Here is a 21,017-nt window from a genome sequence, read left to right on the forward strand (position 1 = left end):
TCTTTTACCATACTTAATCATGAATGGTAGTAAATTTGAGCTGGATCGAATTTGGTTTGAGAATTAATTGAACTATTTTATTTCGGCTTGAGATTTAATCAAAGATATGGGTTATAGCTTGATGAATTAAAAGAACTTTCATCTCTGAAAATCTATTATGATTTATAAGCTCGATTCAAAATTCAAAGTTCGATATTTGGTTTTAGCTTGATTGTACATTAATTTTTAAGTTTGAGCTTGGTTTGCGACTTCATTAAACTACTTGAGTTTGGTTTTAGATTTAATCAAATTTCTTTGATTAAGTTTGTTTATCAATCGCATCTTACCTTCTATGTTGTTATATGAAATTAGCTATGGGTATAACATGATGGATGGTAAAAATATTAAAGACCCTCATATTAGGAGTTAAATTGTATTTTGTCCTCTCTATAAAAAATACTCAAATTAGTCTCTATATGTTACATCAAAGAGCAAATTAATTATTTCTATTAAAAATTCATCTATTTGTACTGTTAAAAACTTTCATGACTAACAAAATAATCGGAAATAACACGTTGCATGCCATATATACCTCACGCTGACATACAGGAATAAGTTTTTAACAGTACAAATGGATGAAATTTTTAACAGAAGGACTGATTTTCTCTTTAATCTAACTTACATAAACTAATTTATTCATTTGTAATAGATGAGATAAGATGCAATCTAGCTCTTAATATAAAAATTTCTATAATATTTTTATCCTTAATAAATCGAAAGAAAAATCATATCTCTTACTTCAAAATTTTACTTAGATTTACAAGTTCTAAAACTCATCATTGAATAAATGACATTGCATAGAGCTTGAACCCTCCACAGCATATACTACGTTGAATAATTAATCTTTATAAACACTAAAACTGATATAAAATGATGGTACCTTCAATTTCTGGAAAACAAAGAAACGAGGAAGAATATCAAGGGCGGATATTAAATGCATGGGATTAAGTGCACTATTATCCAAGTTTTTTAACTGATTTAGAATGTGGTTTGATTAACTCTTTGACCGGTTTTATTATTAAAAGTAATTTTTTTAGTAAATAAAAGATTTTGTTGCATATGCAAAAGAAAATATAATAAAATTAATGACTTGATATCAAATATAAGATTTAAAAGAATTAAATTATGCATAATATTAACTTAGCAATTAATATAGCTATACCTACTTTATTGATTAACAACCAAAATAAGAAAATTAGTTTAGTGAATGAGATTTACTAAGTATTACCAAATTTATCATTTCGAATTAAATATTTTACAAAAGGAAATTTAATTCTTTTTAAGGGTAAACATCAATATACCTTAAATTTTTAATCATACTTTTAGATAGTTAAAAAATTGACATGCCCAAACTAAAATATACCTTATTTTTAGAATGATGATAGGAAGAATTAAAAGAAATTTAGAAAAGTAAGTTTTGGGTGTTGTGCTAACTGGTACAATACGATGTACTCTTAAGAAGAAAATTCAATGATATTATTAGAAAGGACAATCGTAAGTATTAAAAAAACTAGTCCTTATAAACCGTAAAACAAATATTGATATACCTTAGATATACAAATATATATAATTTAGGGGGGCATGGCCCCTACTAGTCCCCTTATCACTAATCTTATTATTAAAAGTTGAAGGTGCATAGTTTAGTTACTTTTTTAGAGTTATATCGTATGTCTCCAAACTATGAGTTAAATTTTAAATTGGTTTTTAAGCTAAAAAATGTTATAATTATGTATTAGAGTATCAAATATAGCATCGATCAGATCTTTCAATTTGTATAATCCTAGTTTGGACATTAAATACCAATTTAGAAATGAGATGAAGCATATTTTAAACACGTAGATCAAAAGTTTAACCACCTGTATACCTATTATGGGCAGCCCCAAGAGGGCTGGCCAGGCTCTCAATTCCTAAAATGAAAATTTTTAATTTTTATGTCTTAAAATTCATAAAATTTTAAATTAATTAAGACATGAATAGTCTAAGTATGATACAAATAAACTGAAATTTAAAAATGCATATGAAACCAAAAGGCTTACAATTAGAATCTGCATAAAAATGAAAGTGAAGGACATGACAGTTGTGACAGATATGTGGATCCAATATTGAGTAATTTATTTACAAGAAAATTTAGTTGATGATCTTAAATTTTGGGTCTTGAGGGGTAAATTACCCCTACCCTTTTTAATGATTGACAACCATTGACAGGCCAAAGTAATCAATTGTGATCATATTCAGATTGAGGGTGGGATTATACGAGGCAAAACCTGCCAAATCTAAACCACTCCATTGGTCGTTGGGTGAAGCTATTAAAAATTATAAGTAATGTTGGATGCAACAATATTCATTGCATCAATGGGAACAAGAAGAAGTGGATGGTTTCAATTTTCACTTTCACAATAATGATTTATCACAAAGTTTTGAAGAAAATGCCACGCCTCCGCCTGCCTCAAAAGGTTTAATTATGTTATTAATCCTTGTATTCTTTAGATTTTTGAAATGTAGAAAAATGTTTAATTTAATTTCACCCTAGTTTTTGTGATTTTGGTGTTTAGGTTTGAGGAGTTTATTTTGGGGTGTGAACGATGAGTTCTTTTCTTTATTGCTTCACTAGCTTTAAGCTAGAATTGTAACCTTTTGGTATTTAATAAATTTTTTGGCTTAAATATAAATTTGGACCTCAAATTATATTACTTTTTTCTCAATTAGGTACCTAATGCTTTAATGTGTACACTTTTTTGGACAAAAATGAGATAGAATTGATAGTGTATATACTATTTTTATTAAAAAATTAGATGTCTAAGTGAAAAAATAAAGGTACAAATTGGGTGCTAATTTTATAGTCTTAATTTTAAGAATTTAATCTCCTTATTTGTCTCATTTAAAATTAAAATTCACTTGATAACTAGATTTATTGATTTTTACAAACATTTGAATGTTAAAATATGCATATTTAAATTTAACATAAATTTATGAATAGTATTATTGATTGGACTTTAATATAGAAGAAGTCTAAACGGCAGAGTTAAACCTAAAATCCTCCCTCACCAGTCACCACCACATGCAATGATTCGATCATTACGACTAGAGCAAGTGCTGAAAAAAAAAAAAGGTCCATATTTTATATACACACGTAAAGTTAACATATAAATTATGGTAGCTCGAGCCTGTAAATATTCCCAGCTACTACTCCCAACATATTACACATACTATAATTATTATTTCTCATCATCCGTATTTAATTTACGTATGCATGAGCCCCAAAAACAAAACCTCACCAACCCATCAAATATATATATATATATATACTCCATTTTAAACACACATCTAGACGTTTAAGTTCATCATCATAAACAAGTTATTTTCCATGATTAATATCTGATAATTTTTTTTTAAAAGAGAGAGAAAGAGAGAGAGAGAAAATGGCAATGCCGTGGAGATTATATAACAATAGGCAGTGAGGATATTAAACTAAGTGGGTATATAGAGATGGTAATGAAATAAATAGGGGTAGAGCTGGACCATCTGTTTTCATTAAGGGTGTATTTAAAGTGGATGATCATCTCAAAGTACTTTTTTTTTTTTTCTTTAGCGATCATCACTTTGCCTTCATTGTTAGGTTAACTATCCACTTTCTTAACCTACTGTCTTTATGTTTTCTTTCTTTTTTCGTTTTAATTTTAAATAAAATAGTAATGGAGCCCTTTATATTTCTAAAGCTTTCAATATGCTTCAACTTCATTCATTTTCAACGAGTTTAATTAGGTTTGTTTTGGTTAAAGATTAATTAAGATAGAAAACTTTGGGGGTTTATTACGAAAATTAAATTATGGAATTATTAAGGATTTATTTGGACTTTATTGAAATATTTCAATATAAATTTTTGTTTAAATTCATCCCGGTTTGCCATGCAATGGCGAGACTCTTGTTTTTCAATTCGTACAAATTAATTAAAAAAATTAAAAATTTTTACGAAACAAAAGGAGTGAGATCAAATATGATATTATCTCGTTTAATCAAATTTCATCGGTCGTCATATTTATCTTTAAATCTAAACATATATTTTATTAATGATTTTAATTTCACTAATTTAATACATAATCTTATTGAAATTAATCTATCCAAACATACTCTTAATCCGCTCTCATATTTAAAGCTCTGCCAAATTAAAAGATATAAAAAATGGTGATGACTGATTAAAAAATAAAAGAGAAGTACCCCTCCCCATTATTAATACAATTTATTTAATGTTGACAGTCTCCTTTCAACCAGCTTGACACATTTTAATCAAGTGGGGAATCATCCATCCTTCTTCCTCTTTAAGCTATATTAGGATATATAAATATAAAATTATACATAAATTTTGATTTTATGTATAATGTTATATATAAATTTTAATTTCGTGTGATTTTAAATATGAAATTTTGAATTGTTTCAGATTTCACAAATTACTAACAATATTATCGAATTAGTATCATTTTACGTTGATATATTGCATACAAAAATGATTATATAAAGAAAATAAAAACTAGCTACAAGAACTTAAACCCTTCACCCAAATGGGGGATTCTCGAAAAGTCGAAACCCAAGCCTTCTCTCATGGGCCATCTTTACCAAGCTATCCACGTCTTGAATATCTTCTCTAGGAATGTGCCAAATACTCTAATGATTAAATCGTGACAGTAGCTGATGAATTCTCCTAATCAAGGTAGAGTTAGAACCCTTCAAAGAACTTAATTTCCTGAATGTTCTTAACCGCTTCAAGACTCTAAGACTGGATTAACACTTCTTTAAATATATATAATTGAATCGAAATCAAATTTTGATGTATAAATATAAACCACATCAAAATTTATATATCAAATTATACATAAATTTAATATCTTATCCTATAATTAATAATCCTTCAAACAAGCGTATGACATAGAAGACACCTCTGATTAAGTAATTGAAAATTTTCCCTACACAATTTATGACAATTAATATATATATATATATTTTCCGATGGTTAAATTGCCACGAAAGGTAACGAATTGAAAGTCAAAATATAAGTATAGTAATTATGAATTTGACTATTATTAAATATCATTGACGAGTAAAAATGGTGGTTAGAATTATAAGATTTTGATATGATAAAAATGATCTTCTTCATGGTGACTTTGGTATGTGCCCTTGTAAACAAGGAAAGAAGGTTCATGCATAATAATTACATCTAAATATATGTATATATATAGATAGAGGAGTTAGCCCCTCATAAGGATGGAAGGTTAGGCAATAATATTGATAACCTACGACATTTATATCAAAATTTCATTCCATGCCCTACGTTTTTAATTGGTTTACATATAGATTATTCAACAATATTTAATCTACTTGTGTTTAGTCAATTATAAGAAATTTTATGAAAAAAACACTGAACAATGGTTATTATTAACCTCTTATAATATATTTTGTAGGAAGAATGTTTTTATAACTTTGATCCCTTCTTCTTCTTTTTTTATGTTAAAAGGTTTAAATAGAATTGATAAATTTTTAAGAGGGTCTGAATATGAAATTTAACCATTTTATCCAACCCTTTGCAAATATTTAAGCCAACAAAAAAGCTTTGAAACATCAATGAGCCAAAAAAAGAACACACCAGAAAAACGAAACAAGAACATCATTTCCTTTGTCCATTTACTTTGATTCCAACCACCATCCATCTTAAAAACCAGGCAACAGCAGGCGGCGGAGCAAGCAATCGGCGGTGGCAGAGCAGGAGGCAAACGGTGGTAGCAGGCCAGAGCAAAGCCAAAGATTAATTTAAGGTTTGGTCCCTCTTCTTTTCACTTTCTTCCCCTTGAAAAACAAAGGCATATTCATCATCCCCCACAAAGTGATCTCCTCACAAACCTTAATTAAATTAAAAAAGAAAAAAGAAATAAACAAAAATCATATTCATCAAATTATCATCAGTTAAATAACAACACAAGATCAAATGAAATTAAGGCATATAAAGATCTAATTTTTTAATGAAACTAAATAGGAACAAGTGCAATATTGTTAGTCTTAGGAAGTTAATTTAATTTGTTTATTTAATAAAAAGATTAATTGGTTTTCAAAAGATTTACATATAAATACCACGGTGATGCTCTTCCAATGCTATTCAAGTGAAGAAGACAACATGTCAAATTAAACTAATTAAGAAGAGCCTTATTCAATTAAACTAATTGATTAACTTACACCACTAAGTAATATTACATATAATGTATAATTGAGTCATATGGTGAACTTAGAAAATTTTCGTGAGGATGTAAGGATTGAATTATAAATTTTAGAAATTAAAATGTAATTTTATTATTTTATTTTGCCCTTTACTTAAAAAATGAGTAAATTAATCTATGTACATTAGATCAAAGAGCAAATTGCTCATTTCTTTTAAAAATTTCATTCATTTCTATTGTTAAAAATTAACGTGACTAACGAAATAGCCAGACAGTTACACGTGACATGTTACGTGTACCTTATGCTTATATACATGGACTAGTTTTTAACGGTAGAAATTGATGCAATTTTTAATAGAAAGAGATCTAGTATATAGAGATTAATTTGTCTATTTTTAAAACAAAGAAGAAAAAAATATAATTTAACTCTTAATACAAAGACCTCTATGATATTTTTATCAATAAAATCCCTATTTAAATTAAGAAGTTTAATTTTCTGCGTGTGCATTTTTGTAAAACATGTTTTGTTACCCTACATGTAATGAATGTGGCATAACATTATTATTTTATACCCCTTTCGCTACCTCATTGCATCTTCAACTGTCTTCTAAACTACTATGAATTTGGCTTGCAAGGTGCCATAATTCACTAACCATATGTAGTCAGGCATTTTTCTATGGAAACATAAAGAACCCACATTTTTTAAAAAAGAAAATAGGAAATTTGCTGTGATCTATTAAATATAAAAAAATATATCACATTTTATTATGTATTTCATTCGTTTATACGTAAGTTAATGTTTATTGTCCAAAAATATTATTTAATCTTCTTATAATTTTGTAAATGAAATGTTTTTGTGTGGAAATGAAGTGCAAATGAAAAAATATTTTCACACTATTTTTAAATGATAAATCTTTACTTTATTCCAATTTCATCATATTTTATTTTTAATAAATATAAAGATTAAATTGATTGGGTCGTTAAATTTATTTTTCTTTTTGTTATTTGAATGAAAAATTTGCTTCTCTAGATATGTTACTAAAAGAATTAAATAAGCCAATAATTTGATATTGTCAACATTTGTGTACAAGTATAATAATACATAATTATAATTTATAAATAAAATACACACTAATAAAGTTATGTTGGGTGATTATATTAAAATATATATATATATTAACAGCGAAATATATTTCCCTAAAAAAACAGTGAAATATTATTACAAGTTTTTACTAGAAGTGTTTGCATTGATTGTTATTACAAGCTTAGTCAGTGTCAAAGTTCATTTCAACTTTAAAATGAAAGTCAAGGACTAAATAATATATTAACCCTAAAAAAAACTAAAACTCATTTTCTGCCTATACTCACTTAGTCACTCACCAAAAATTATGCCATTATCTTTCATAGTTCGCCCGTTTTCTTTTTCCCTCTCAAAATTGATTGACTAGAATAATAATACTCTTTCATTGCTCTTGTTTTTTTATCTCCAGTTTATTAGCAATGATGATAATCGGCGGTGTTGAAATCCAAATGGTTGCTCCTACTGAGTAAAAGAGACCCTTTTTTCCGCTTTCATTTAAGGTGTTTTCGTAAAGGAGAGACGTTATGGATTGCGGAAGCGGCGGCGGCGGCTTAGGAGCGAGTGGTTCCGGCGGAGACCATGATTCCTCCGACCTTTCACGACGGAAAAAGCCTTACCATCGTCACACAGCTCACCAGATTCAGAGGCTTGAATCGTAAGAACACCGGCCGACCATTTCTTTCTGGTTTTTATTTTTTATTTTTTCAGGTAGATTTGATTTTTGTTTTGTTGGTGAAAGGATGTTCAAGGAATGTCCACACCCAGACGAGAAACAAAGGTTACAGCTAAGTAGGGAATTGGGATTAGCACCAAGACAGATCAAGTTTTGGTTTCAAAATAGGAGGACACAAATGAAGGTGGTGCTATATCTCCGTTATCAGCGCAGTTGTGGCTTATGGGGCTTTTCTTTTTTCTTCTTCTTTATTGAATAAACTATTTGGTTATGGTTTTTTCTTCATCAGGCACAACATGAAAGAGCCGATAACTCTGCACTTCGTGCTGAGAACGATAAGATCCGATGTGAAAACATAGCCATAAGAGAAGCACTTAAGAATGTGATTTGTCCTTCTTGTGGTGGTCCTCCTGCTAATGAAGATTCTTATTTTGATGACCAGAAAATGAGAATGGAGAATGCTCAATTAAAGGAAGAGGTATTTCCCATGTTTTTTTTTTTTTCATATTGGTTACTGAATTTAACAAATTCTTTCTCATTTTGATCCCTAAAATTGATTATAAAATTTATAAAATTACAAGTTAATACATTATAAAATTATAGTTGTTTGACTCTAAATGTTTTATAAAATTTATAATTTTTAAGTGATGATGTAACATTAAATACTAAAGCAATGATAAGTAAGACCTTGGCGCCTCTAAAATAGTAAAAATCATGCTTTATACTCAAAAATTACATAAAATTACAAGTTAATACTTGATAAAATTATAGTTCAAGCCCAAAAGTGATAAATTTTAATTTAGTCTTTCTTAAAATTATAATATATCTATATATATATATATATATTGGTGAATAGTTGATTGCTTCAAACATTCTCAAACTATGACCTTCATTAAAAATTGGTCCCTAAATTTTGAATCATTCTAATTACATCCTCATACTATTAAAATTATATTACTTAGGTCATTTTATTATTAAAATAATTATTTTAACTATTACATGACGAATCATATCACAAATTTGAGATTTTCAAAGATTTTACATAAGTTTTACAGTTCACTCTTCTTCTTCTTCTTCTTTTTTCAGTTTTATTTCTTTAAATTTTCATTTTAAATTTAGCTACATAAGATCTAATATGTCATTTAATAAATTTAATAACAAAAGGGCCTGATTGATATGATGTTGATAGTTTGGAGATGTAATTAGAATGTTTTAAAATCCGAGGACCAATTTAGAGCGAGGGTCATAGTTTAGGGGATGTTAGTGCAATTAACTCTAAAAGTAAAATTGTATTTTAACTCTTATAAAAATAAATACTTTAATCATGACCCTTAAAAGAATTTTTGGCTTCACCCCTATTAATTATGACATTACCAAAAACTACGAAAAATTACAAGTTTAATGAGACTAAAAAATTCAAGGACTAAGTTTAGAAAAATAGTAAAATTTTGGAGATTAAATGTTAGTTTGTATATTTTATTTCTGTTCCTTTCTTGTATAATAATAATAGTTTTACTTTGTTGCACTTTATAGCTTGATAGAGTATCCAGCATTGCAGCCAAGTACATAGGGAGACCAATATCCCAACTCCCACCAGTACAACCTGTTCATATCTCTTCATTAGATTTCAGGATGGCGAGTTTTGACGGCTATGGTGTCGGCGCTGGTCCTTCACTCGATCTCGATCTCCTCCCCGGAAGTTCGTCATCAATGCCGAATTTACCGTTCCAACCGGTCGTTATTTCAGACATGGACAAGTCCCTCATGTCTGATATAGCCGCAAATGCAATGGAAGAACTGCTTAGGCTATTACAAACCAATGAACCATTGTGGATTAAATCCACTAATGATGGCAAAGATGCTCTTAATCTCGAAAGTTATGAAAGAATCTTCCCTAAGCCTAATAATACTCATTTTAAATCTCCTAATATTAGGGTCGAAGCTTCTCGAGATTCCGGTGTTGTTATTATGAATGGCTTAGCTTTGGTTGACATGTTCATGGATTCCGTAAGTTCTAACTTGTCCTTTTTTTTTTTTGTTAAATTATTATTTGGCCTTCAACATGGTAACTATTCTTACATTGGAGTTAAAACATTTTTTTAGTTCAAGTTCAGTGTGGAACTTGGTAATTGTTCCCACATTAGAATTTGAACTAGGCAATTATTCTTACATTGAGGCTAGGACTCTTTTGTCTAAATTAGTCCCTAAACTTGTCAATTGCTCCTATATCAAGGCCTAAACTTTAGGGTTTTTAAGAAAATATCAATGATAAACTTGGACAAAAAAAAAGTTCAAGCCTCTATATGGAAATAATTGTCAAGGGCATAGCTTAATTTGGACAAAAAATTATTTAGGCCCCAATGTGTGAATAGTTGTCAAGTTCAAGCCCCAAAAAGTGATTTAATCTTTTCTTTCTTACATTTTAATCCTTTCTTTATTGGGGCTTGAACTTTTTTTTGTCTCAATTAAACCCTTAACTTAGTAGTTGTTCCCACATTGGGGTTTGAACTTTTTTTGTCCAAATTAGTCCTTGATATTTCCTTGAAACTCCTAAAGTTTAGACCTTAACATAGGAACAATTACCAAGTTCATGGACTAATTTAGACAAAAAAAAAGTTCAAGCCTCAATGTGGGAAAATTACCAAGTTCAGGGCCTAACTTGGAGTAAAAAAAAGTTCAGGCCTCAAGTGGGGATAGTTGCCAAATTCAGATCCCAAAAAGTGATTTAACCTTCTTCTTTTTTTACATTTTAATCCCTCTTTTATTTTTTTATTTTTTTTCTAATTGCAGAACAAATGGTTGGAGCTATTTCCCACCATTGTGTCAATTGCCAAAACAATCGAAGTGATTTCACCTGGGATGTTGGGTACACATAGTGGTTCTTTGCAATTGGTAAATCCACTGATCAATAATGTTTTGTTTTGATTTTTGTTTTGATTCATGTTTTGGTTTATTTATGTTTCTTTTACAGATGTATGAAGAACTACAGGTCTTGTCTCCATTAGTACCAACACGTGAATTTTATACACTTCGATATTGTCAACAAATTGAACAAGGGTTATGGGCTATTGTCAATGTTTCATATGATTTGCCACAATTTGCTTCTCAATGTCGATCTCATAGACTCCCTTCTGGTTGTTTGATTCAAGACATGCCTAATGGTTACTCCAAGGTTACTTGGTTAGAACATGTGGAGATTGAAGACAAAACTCCGATTCATCGATTGTATCGAGACCTTGTTCATAGTGGTTCAGCATTTGGAGCCGAACGGTGGCTCACGACCCTTCAAAGGATGTGCGAACGGTTTGCTTGCTTAATGGTATCAAGCACTTCGACTCGGGATCTCGGTGGAGGTGAGGGCAAATCTTGAAAAATTTTAGAATGAGCCAAAATTAAATTATAATTTTTTGAGAAGTTAAAATATAATTTTATCATATATTAAAAGGATTATACTATTTTTTTTATTTTTGGAGGGTCATAGTGTACTTTTATCTTATATAAATTTATAATTTAATTATGAGTAAACTGTGGTAGAGGTCATCCAACTATGAAAAGTTATAAAATAGTCACTCAATTATTATTATTTAGCTTTTCTTGTCACCTGTTGGCCAATGTAAAAATGAAAACACCCAAAAATCAAAGATAGTTAAGTGACAAAAATGTAAAAAAAATCATAATTGAGTGTCTAGTACTATAGTTTACCTTTTATTAATTTATAAAAGGACAAAATTGTAACTGTCCATTTTTGGGTGGGCTAGTGCCTTACTTGCCCCCCTTTATATTCACCCCCGCTTAAACCATTACTTGAGTTGTAAATGAATTTTTGTGGAAAATGTTTTCAGTGATTCCATCTCCCGATGGCAAGAGAAGCATAATGAAGCTAGCTCAAAGGATGGTAAACAATTTCTGCACGAGCGTCGGCACGTCGAATAGTCATCGGTCGACAACACTTTCCGGTTCGAATGAAATTGGTGTTCGGGTCACCGTTCATAAGAGTTCTGATCCCGGACAACCCAACGGTATAGTTCTTAGTGCAGCTACTACATTTTGGCTCCCTGTTAGTCCACAAAATGTCTTCAGTTTCTTCAAAGATGAAAGAACTAGACCACAGGTACACGTTCAATTTCATCAATAACTTAAAAGGCTAATATTAAACAAGTGCTTATGGTATTTTCCTGGTTAAATAAGCTCTTAATGTATAATTTTTTCTTGAAATTTGAATTTAATGAGTATAGTTTATTAAATAAAATTAAAATAATATTTTCAAATTTCTTGAAAGGTGTTTATATATAACACACTTAATCACTCTTTTAAAAGTGTCTAAAATTTCAATTGCATTAATAAGTAAGAGTCTGAAATTTAAATAATTTTCTTTTAATATTAAAATCATAGGATATAAGCTGATTTTACTATAAAAATAATTTAAGGGCTTGTTTAAATAAACTGTAATAGTTTAAGTATTTTTTAGTATATTAGCCGTAACTTAATTTACCTATTGAGCTTATTAGTTTTTTCACTGTTACATTGTTCCTTTTCCTTCAGTGGGATGTTCTATCCAACGGCAACGCAGTCCAAGAAGTTGCTCATATCGCAAACGGATCACATCCCGGCAACTGTATATCCGTTTTACGAGTAAGTTCCGACAAAAAAAGGAACCATTTTCCGATAATGTTCCATTTACCGTACTTAAACTGAATTTTTTTTTCTTTCCAATAGGCCTTTAATACAAGTCACAACAACATGTTAATACTACAAGAGAGTTGCATTGACAGTTCTGGTTCACTGGTGGTATACTGTCCAGTTGATTTACCAGCTATTAATGTAGCAATGAGCGGCGAAGATCCATCTTACATTCCGTTACTTCCGTCAGGTTTTACGATAACACCCGACGGTCATCTCGAGCAAGGTGACGGAGCATCGACGAGTTCTAGTACTGGGCACGGAAGATCGTCCGGTGGTTCATTGATTACGGTAGCGTTTCAAATACTAGTGAGCAGCTTGCCATCGGCAAAATTAAACTTGGATTCGGTCACAACTGTTAATAACCTTATTGGTACTACTGTACAACAAATTAAGGCTGCTTTGAATTGTCCTAGTTCTTGAACTGATTTGATTTGGGTTATGGTGCATGTGTGTGTCTAGGTTTTTTTTTTTTTTTTTTTACTAGAAGGCATTTTTGTTTTTTGTTTTTCTTTTTTCAATTTAACCTTTGGAAGAGTGGTTACTAATATTCGAAGAGGAGTCAATAACACAAACGTATATGTTATTTGTCTTTTCTTAAATTTTAATCTTTGTGTTGGACCTCAACTTCGCTTGCTTGGTTCAGGTATATTGATTTCTATCCTTTGGCTTTACTTTTATATATATTATTTTTTGATAATTAAATAATAATATTAATTTTAGAAGTAAAAGTACTTTGGAGGGAACTGTATTAGGAATTATATTATATTTTGCTTTATATACTCAAGAAATGAGAGTGTTAATATGTTAAATCAAAGAACAAACTGATCATTCTGTTAAAAATTTTATCCATTTTTACTGTTAAAAACCTGTACTACATGTGGCACACTATGTTTCACTATTTGGTTATTTAGTTATTTTATTAGTTACACTAATTTTTAACAGTAAATTTTTTTGAACAAAAATGATCAGTTTATTCTTTAATTCAACATACAAGGGCTGATTTGCCTATTTTTTAATAAAAGAGACAAAATACAATCTAATTCCTAGTATAAGGGCCTCCATGGTACTTTTACCGTTTTAAAATTATAGTGATATCAAATATTTTTATCACATAAACAAGAAGAAATTAGCCCATTTTATTTTTAAATGGGTTGATTTAGTCCATTATATTATTAAAAATAATCGATCAAATTTCAATAGAGTTAAAATTTATTGTTTGGAAAATGTAATTTATTGTTTAACAAAGTTCGTGTTTTAAAAGTTCTTAATGGTTTTATAAATAAAATATTTCGTTTTAAGTTGAACTGCAAATGGAACATTGATTTTAATGTTATTTTTAAACAGTAGGTGTATGTTAGCTCTATAACAATTTGGCTTTATTTGGTTTGTTTAAATAGTATACGAATTTAATCAATTTATTCAATAGTAGAGAGATTAATTTGTTCCAGTTTCAATAATAGAGGTCTTGAGAAGGAATTTTACCCTTCTTGTAAATAAGGAAAGATTCATTTATAATAATTGCCTACATATGTAGAGGAGTTAGCTCCTCATTAGGATGGAAGGTTAGGCAAATAATATCGATAACCCACAACATTCATGCCAAATTTTCACCTTACACCCTAAATTTTAGATGGATTTTCATAGAATATTCCAATATATTATCGAACAATTGAATCAACTTCTGTTTATTTGGAGGAAATTTAAAGAAAAAAGGCTTATCATTATGACCCTCTACTAATATTATATCTGTTCATATGGGAGAATCTATTTTATATATATTATCTCTTTTCTCCCCCGCCTTAGCATCAATATTTCGTGTTGCTTATACATATGATAAAATAATGAAAGTTTGGCAAGTCTTAAGCTTTGCCTGCCCATAATTCAAAACTCAAAATAATGGTTAATTTTTTTTTATAGTTTTCCATGCGAATTTGCAGGTGATGAAGAACCTTTAAAGTTTATGGTTATCTTTCCCAATAATGTTATATTTAGGGTTCGATGAGGTGAGGTGAGAAATTAAGTTATATATTTTTACAATAGTTAAAATGTAATTTTATCATTGTATTGACTTATATCATTATGGTTATCCAAATGACTAAATTGAAATTCTAACATTTTGGGGTCAAACTATAATTTACCATATATTAATTTATGGTTTTATAAATTTAAGGGACTAAAGCAATAATTTTCTATTTTAAAGTGGGCTAAGGGCCCTCCTTTTGCTCATATATGTTTTGCTACTTAATCTAACACTCAAAGTAAGTGAAAATCGAATGAATATAGTTAACTGAACCACAAATACACAAACGAAAAATTTATGTTCAAGTTTTTAATTGAAAGAATTTATGCTAATGTATATATATATATATATATATTTGTGAATTGTAAGAGGATAGTAAATTCTTAATAGTAAGATGACTAACGTGATTTGAATTCAAGTTATATTAAAATAGTGAACACCTTGACTATTATGCCAAGGCACGATAAAATTAGTGAAACATGGTATTGAATTATGTAGAAGAATTTAATTGAAATGTTTGGTGGGTAAATATAATTTTAATTCATTGAAATAAATTTCAAGACAACAAATTAAGTGTAGGAATTTTCTTAAATGAAAAATGGATGCAATAAATAGGACAATTGCATTAGTGTTAGGATCTTTTTATGTTGTCTTGACCTATCTCGAATTTTTAAACATTATTTTATAGTTGATTAATTTTATAAAATTAAATCAAATACATGTCACAAAATCTTATAACATTGAAAATTATAATTAAAATATATGAAAAAAGTTCATAAAGCTAAATATATTTGTTATAAATTCTTATAAATTTACAAAAGTATAATTGAAATATTAAAGATAATTATAAAATTAAAATATGCTTTAATAAAATAATTATAGTGGACAGTATTTTTGAATATTTATAATATGTTAAATAATTATAAAATTACATAAGTTTAGCTTTAACTTTCAATTGATTCCATTTGGGTTAGCACTTAAATTTAGTTTTAATATCAATTTGGTATTTGAGTTTGACTTTAATGTCCAATTTAATATCCAAAGGAAATCACATCATATGGCCGAATAAATGTTTGACAAGTTTGCTTTAGTAAAAAAATAAGTACTTAATTAAGACAAAAACTCAGGTACTAAATTAAACATTAAAGTTAAATTCAAGTGCTTAATCAAATGTAAAAAAAAAAATTAAGTACCAAATTAAACATTGAAGCTAAATTAAGTTACCAAATAGTGTATTAACCCTTCCATATTTTCATTCAGTTCAACCGATAAAATATTGGAATCCAACAATAAACATCCAAAAAACACGAAATCGGACGGTTCATATAAGACTACCGCTCCTCAAATTTCTAGTCATCCTCCCCAGTTTTCTTCATTTTCTTGCTTGGTTTCAGTCTTAGAAGCTAAATCCAAAAAGGACAAAGACCATCTAAATAAATATTTTTATTGAAGCAGGTAAGCAATTTTCTTTTATTCAGTGGCCATTCCAATTCTACCTACAGGATTTACACTGCCAAATCGAAGAAAATGTGTAAAATCCTCTTTCAAAAGGGCGGTAATCTGAAGAAAACCTTTTTTATTAACTATAGTTCGAATGAAATTCCATGTATGAGTTTTAGTTTACTTCTTTGAAAAATGTTTGCAAAGTTTAATTGCTTAGTTAGTTGAGTTGAGTTGCGTTTTGTGTCTATTGCTTTATTTCCCTTAAAAAGTGTTGAAATGTAAAGTAATAGTCGAACAATTTAGGTGGTTTTAACATGTGATGTGTTTTTGTCTCTGGTAAAAAATATATATATTATTAGTGTTTCTTCGGCATTTATACGGATCTTTTGGTTTTAGCCAATGTATGAGCTAGTTTACTTTAGTTGGTGGAGTTTGTATTTGATTAGTGTGGATGAATACTTGGCTTTGTAAGGTACTAATAAATAAGCTAATGCTTTGTTATTGCTTGCTTGCTTGTTGATTATCAGCTGGGTTATTGTTAAATCGAAGCAATTTGGTTCGTCCCACACTGTTTCATTGCACTTGAGACTCATGATCTCATGCTTGAGCTTATCTTCGTACTCTTTCTGTGAGAAGATAGCATTGAAAAAGTATAGGAGATGTGTAAAGACGGGTTGCATTAAACGGCCTCAGGTTGTGTCTGGTGCGAAAAAAGATGGTTTTGGCCTACGGGTTTTTGTGCTTTCAGACTTACATACAGACTATCCTGAGAATATGGCGTGGGTGAGGAGTTTGTCTACTAAGAGGCATGACAAAGATGTTCTTCTCGTTGCTGGTGATGTAGCAGAGATGTATGATAACTTCATTTTGACCATGTCTCTCTTGAAGGAAAGGTTTGAATATGTATTTTTTGTACCTGGAAACCATGATCTTTGGTGTCGTTGGGAGACAGAAGATGTAAGAAAGATACATATATATTACAAAAGAAATTGAAGTTAACTTGCTTGTACATATAGATGCATTTTTGGATATGATATTGTGTGTTTTTTTCTATTTGCTATTGCATATGCAATTTTATCACATGGTTAAACCAATGTTCACCTCCTTCTTTAGTATGTTATCCAGTGTTTGCCTATTAGTATGTGCAAATTTGTCACCAATTGATTTTGGAGGTTTCTGTCAAGCTAATTACTGTTTTGGAGCCTGTAGCTTGCAATTTGGTCATGTTATTTTGTTGCTTATTCCGGTTTAAATTCTAAAGATATCCTTAATCATGAGAAGATCTGTGTGATTTCTTTGATGTATATTTGACCTTTAACATGTTAGATTATCACCAAGAATTAACATATAATGTTATTTGTCCAATTTCATTGTTCTATGTTTCATGGTGCCACCATGCTTGTTTGTTGTTTTTCTTACATTGTTTTTGTTATATCCTGCTTCTTTGCTGGTTATATAATATTTCCCTTACAGTAGTGCTGTTTGATTTCCAGTTTGATTCTCTTGAGAAGCTGAATAAATTGCTTGATGCATGTAAACAACTCGGAGTTGAGACCAATCCGGCGGTTATAGATGGGTTGGGTATTATTCCTTTATTTTCTTGGTACCATGAGGTGATCACTTCATAAATAGTTTTTCTCAAAACTTGACTATTTGAATTTTCCCCCTTTTAAAATATAGCCTAGTAGAAGTAATCTGTTTGTTCTACATTTCTGCTTCAACTGCAGAGCTTTGATAGGGAGGATGACATAGTTGGCGTTCGAATTCCGTCTTTGGATATGGTATTTTACTTTATTTAAAAAGCTTTGATGGTTCATTTCTCACTGATGTTGATCAATGCTGTTTATTATTACAGACAATATATTGTTAATAGTGTAGCATCATGGGTTTTTTCTGTCCATGGGCCTTACTCCTCATTCTATTTGATGAAGACATCTAGCATATTCTGCATAGCTGATTTTTTTTTTTAATTATACATTCTTTATCATAATGTAGATTGTGTTTTTGTGCTTATGCTGATGAATGACATGTTATGACAAGTTTTCTTATGAGTTGATCTCCGCTGCTTTCTTTTCATAATCTTCCATCTACTAGTTGTTTGATGTTTGGGCATTTGCATCTTCATGTTTATATTCAAATGTTTTTGAAACCTGCTTGTTTCATTTTTCCCTTCTCTTTCCTTGTTTGTATATTTTTCATTTTATCTTTTTGTTATTAAGTGTTGTCTGATTTTTTTCATCTGGTGGGGTATGGGATATTCTTAAATATGTATCTTCTTTCTTTTCATTTTGTGATGTATAGGCATGTAAGGACTTTCATGCATGCAAGTGGCCTGGCAACCTTTCAAACAGGGATACCTCTCTTGCTTTATACTTTGATTCAATGAATGAAAAAAATCAGAATACTGTGAAGCAGATCCAGAGCACTTGTAGCCAAATTATTACATTTTCTCACTTTGTTCCTAGGTTAGTTACATACTTATTTAACTCCTGATTTCTTTTAGCTCATTGCTTGTTGATTCATAGTTGCTTCCTTATTTTGTAATGCACAAATGGTGGCTAGAGGAGGATAGTTGCTTTAACTTAGTTCAAAAGCATTATCTTGTGAGAGAAATGGTATTAAATTAAGAGGATTTAAAGCGGTATTGAATACGTAAGTCAAATAGGTAGCAACATGTGAAGGCAAGAATGACCACAACAGTGCAAGCATATAGTGTAGATAGAGTGCAATATATTCCATGGTAAAGTGAAGGATGTAAATGTCAGCATAAAAAAATGACTGAAGTATGAAAAGGTGATTAACAATGGTGGAAATTGTGTGAACAAGAGGTTTTCCTATTGTTGGTTCGATAAACACATGAAGTGAGATGTAACTGTTGCTTGTATTATTCTTATGCAGGCAAGAGCTCTGTCCAGAGAAAAGAATGCTGTTCTATCCAAACCTCCCAAAAATCATTGGCTCTGATTGGCTCGAGGATCGTATAAGGTCTATACACGGGGTTGAAAGTAGTTCCTTTGCATGTCATGTGTTCGGCCACACGCATTTTTGCTGGGATGCTGTCGTGGATGGTATCAGGTATTTTATAGTTGCATTTTGCACCAGTTTAATTTTTCTTATTGAAAATCTTCTATTAAATTCAAGTTCTGTGGTTAGGAAGGATATACAGAGATTAAGTTTTGTTTAGTACTATTTACTTCATTCCAGCTTGAACTGGATGGTAATAAATTATAATTTATATGAAACTTAAACACTTTTGTAGATTTTTGGTGAATCTCTTGCTTTTAACTTCTATAAGTTTTAAGATAAATCTTGTTACGGTCAGATTGGCTCACAAAAAGTTTAATGTGAAACTATGCATCCCCATTCTTCTTTTTGTACAAAGTATAGCTTGAAACATGTTATTTATTATTTTATCATTATTATAATTTACATTATAGTGGATATTATGCTCTTTAATAGAAGGCTTTCAGAAACGTGAATAGCAAATATTGATTAGCTTGTGCTTTCGTATATTTAGTTGACACCAATTTCAGGAGAAAGCTGTTATATACATTTGGTTTAATATAACTTTTAGTCCTTGAACTTGGCAATTAGGTCCACTTTGGTTTAATATAACTTTTAGTCCTTGAACTTGGCAATTAGGTCCACTTTGGTCCCTAAAGCTAGCACTAGGTCTTTTTAGTATCTAAACTTGAAAAATGTAAAAGTTTGATTGTCTGACATTCTGAGATTTTGAGATTCAAGTTCAGGGACCAAAATGGTCCTAGTTGCAAAGTTCATGTACCCATGTGGACAAAAAAAGGGTACAGATATCAATGCAAACCTAGCTGCCAAGTTCAGGGCTTTGATTTGAACATGGTATTTTCTTTTATGTAATTTAACTGAAAAACATAAGTATGGAATTTTTTTTAAGCAGATATGTACAGGCACCATTGGCATACCCTAGAGAGAGGAAAAGAAGAATGAATGGGGGTGAGACTTGGTTACCATTTTGTATTTATTTGGATGGGGAATTTGGTGCCAAAGTTATGCCTTGCTATTGGTCTGATTATTATGCCATAAATCCAAGAACACCAAGTAACACTGAACTTGCACCTTGGGTTGCTAGATTTTATAACTTAATTTAAGCACAAATATAAATATGGCTTTACCCTCTTCTATTTCCTAAGAATTGTCTTGTATTATATACATGTATCTTTCTTAGATAGTGGGGTTCTATTCAATAGTTTGATCCATGTAGGACCATGTTAATACATTGGACTTGTGAACTCAGAAGTATTATCTTAGGTACATTAAGCATATCTCAGATAAGTGATGCCGCCACAAATCGGAGTTTTGTCCGAGATAGTGATCAAGCAATGGCTAGTTGTGCCTGGTTTTGTTGCAATCGGTCCAAATCCGATAGCAGTTTACAGGTTTGCAATGGCTTGGCAAGAACTGAACTACTCAAGGCTCGTTCTCATAATGAGCATATATTGGAAGCGTGGGATGTTTAGTTTCAAATTGGTGACTTAATCCTTTGCCATATTGTACTTGATGTTGCTTGACCTGAACATCCACAATTTTTTTTTATACCAATTTTATTGCTACTCATGTCATAACGCAAGAATTTAAGCACATTTGAGCTCATCTCCTTGTAACAGCAATGGTACCAATTAAATCTCAATTAGTTATTATGCACCGGTGGATGCACTATTTTTTACTGAAATTGATGTGTATTGATACGGGTTGTCTTAGTGTATCATTTCAAATGCATCAATTTTTAAAATTTATTTAATATATGTATATAAAATATTTATAAATACCAAATGAATGATATTAAATAAATTTTAAAAATAAAATATTCATGCACACAACAAGGTTTTACTATTAATGGTA

At 30.0% G+C, this 21,017-nt stretch overlaps 2 protein-coding genes across 4 annotated transcripts; both read left to right on the plus strand.

Moving 5' to 3' along the window:
- Positions 1-5,277: 5,277 nt before the first annotated feature.
- LOC108477386 (homeobox-leucine zipper protein HDG11-like) lies at positions 5,278-13,322 on the plus strand. The gene is made up of 10 exons (XM_017779912.2): positions 5,278-5,843; positions 7,730-7,975; positions 8,060-8,177; positions 8,283-8,471; positions 9,527-10,000; positions 10,784-10,885; positions 10,965-11,346; positions 11,836-12,104; positions 12,536-12,625; positions 12,710-13,322. Exons 2-10 carry the CDS (start codon positions 7,845-7,847, stop codon positions 13,094-13,096), a joined length of 2,142 nt encoding a protein of 713 aa, XP_017635401.1. The 5' UTR covers positions 5,278-5,843; positions 7,730-7,844; the 3' UTR covers positions 13,097-13,322.
- A 2,686-nt stretch (positions 13,323-16,008) lies between these two features.
- On the plus strand, positions 16,009-20,847 carry LOC108476823 (uncharacterized). Of its 3 annotated transcripts, none has more exons than XM_017779177.2 (7): positions 16,009-16,151; positions 16,667-17,096; positions 17,633-17,752; positions 17,867-17,920; positions 18,441-18,604; positions 19,038-19,214; positions 20,053-20,847. In XM_017779177.2, exons 2-7 carry the CDS (start codon positions 16,731-16,733, stop codon positions 20,264-20,266), a joined length of 1,095 nt encoding a protein of 364 aa, XP_017634666.1. In that variant the 5' UTR covers positions 16,009-16,151; positions 16,667-16,730; the 3' UTR covers positions 20,267-20,847. The 3 variants fall into 3 exon arrangements, with proteins under 3 accessions (XP_017634666.1, XP_017634668.1, XP_017634669.1); XM_017779179.2 differs by having other exon boundaries at positions 20,056-20,847; XM_017779180.2 differs by having other exon boundaries at positions 20,427-20,847.
- Positions 20,848-21,017: the final 170 nt, after the last annotated feature.

Source organism: Gossypium arboreum, chromosome 12 (genome assembly GCF_025698485.1).
Source record: "Gossypium arboreum isolate Shixiya-1 chromosome 12, ASM2569848v2, whole genome shotgun sequence".
NCBI classification, from domain to species: Eukaryota; Viridiplantae; Streptophyta; class Magnoliopsida; order Malvales; family Malvaceae; genus Gossypium; species Gossypium arboreum.

Coding starts and splice junctions, on each gene's coding strand:
- LOC108477386 (XM_017779912.2), top strand. CDS start 7,845: ATGGATTGCGGAAGCGGCGGCGGCGGCTTAGGAGCGAGTGGTTCCGGC. Junction 8,178..8,282: donor ATAGGAGGACACAAATGAAG/GTGGTGCTATAT, acceptor TTTCTTCATCAG/GCACAACATGAAAGAGCCGA. Junction 11,347..11,835: donor GACTCGGGATCTCGGTGGAG/GTGAGGGCAAAT, acceptor AAATGTTTTCAG/TGATTCCATCTCCCGATGGC.
- LOC108476823 (XM_017779177.2), top strand. CDS start 16,731: ATGATCTCATGCTTGAGCTTATCTTCGTACTCTTTCTGTGAGAAGATA. Junction 17,921..18,440: donor GAATTCCGTCTTTGGATATG/GTATTTTACTTT, acceptor TGTGATGTATAG/GCATGTAAGGACTTTCATGC. Junction 19,215..20,052: donor GCTGTCGTGGATGGTATCAG/GTATTTTATAGT, acceptor ATTTTTTTTAAG/CAGATATGTACAGGCACCAT.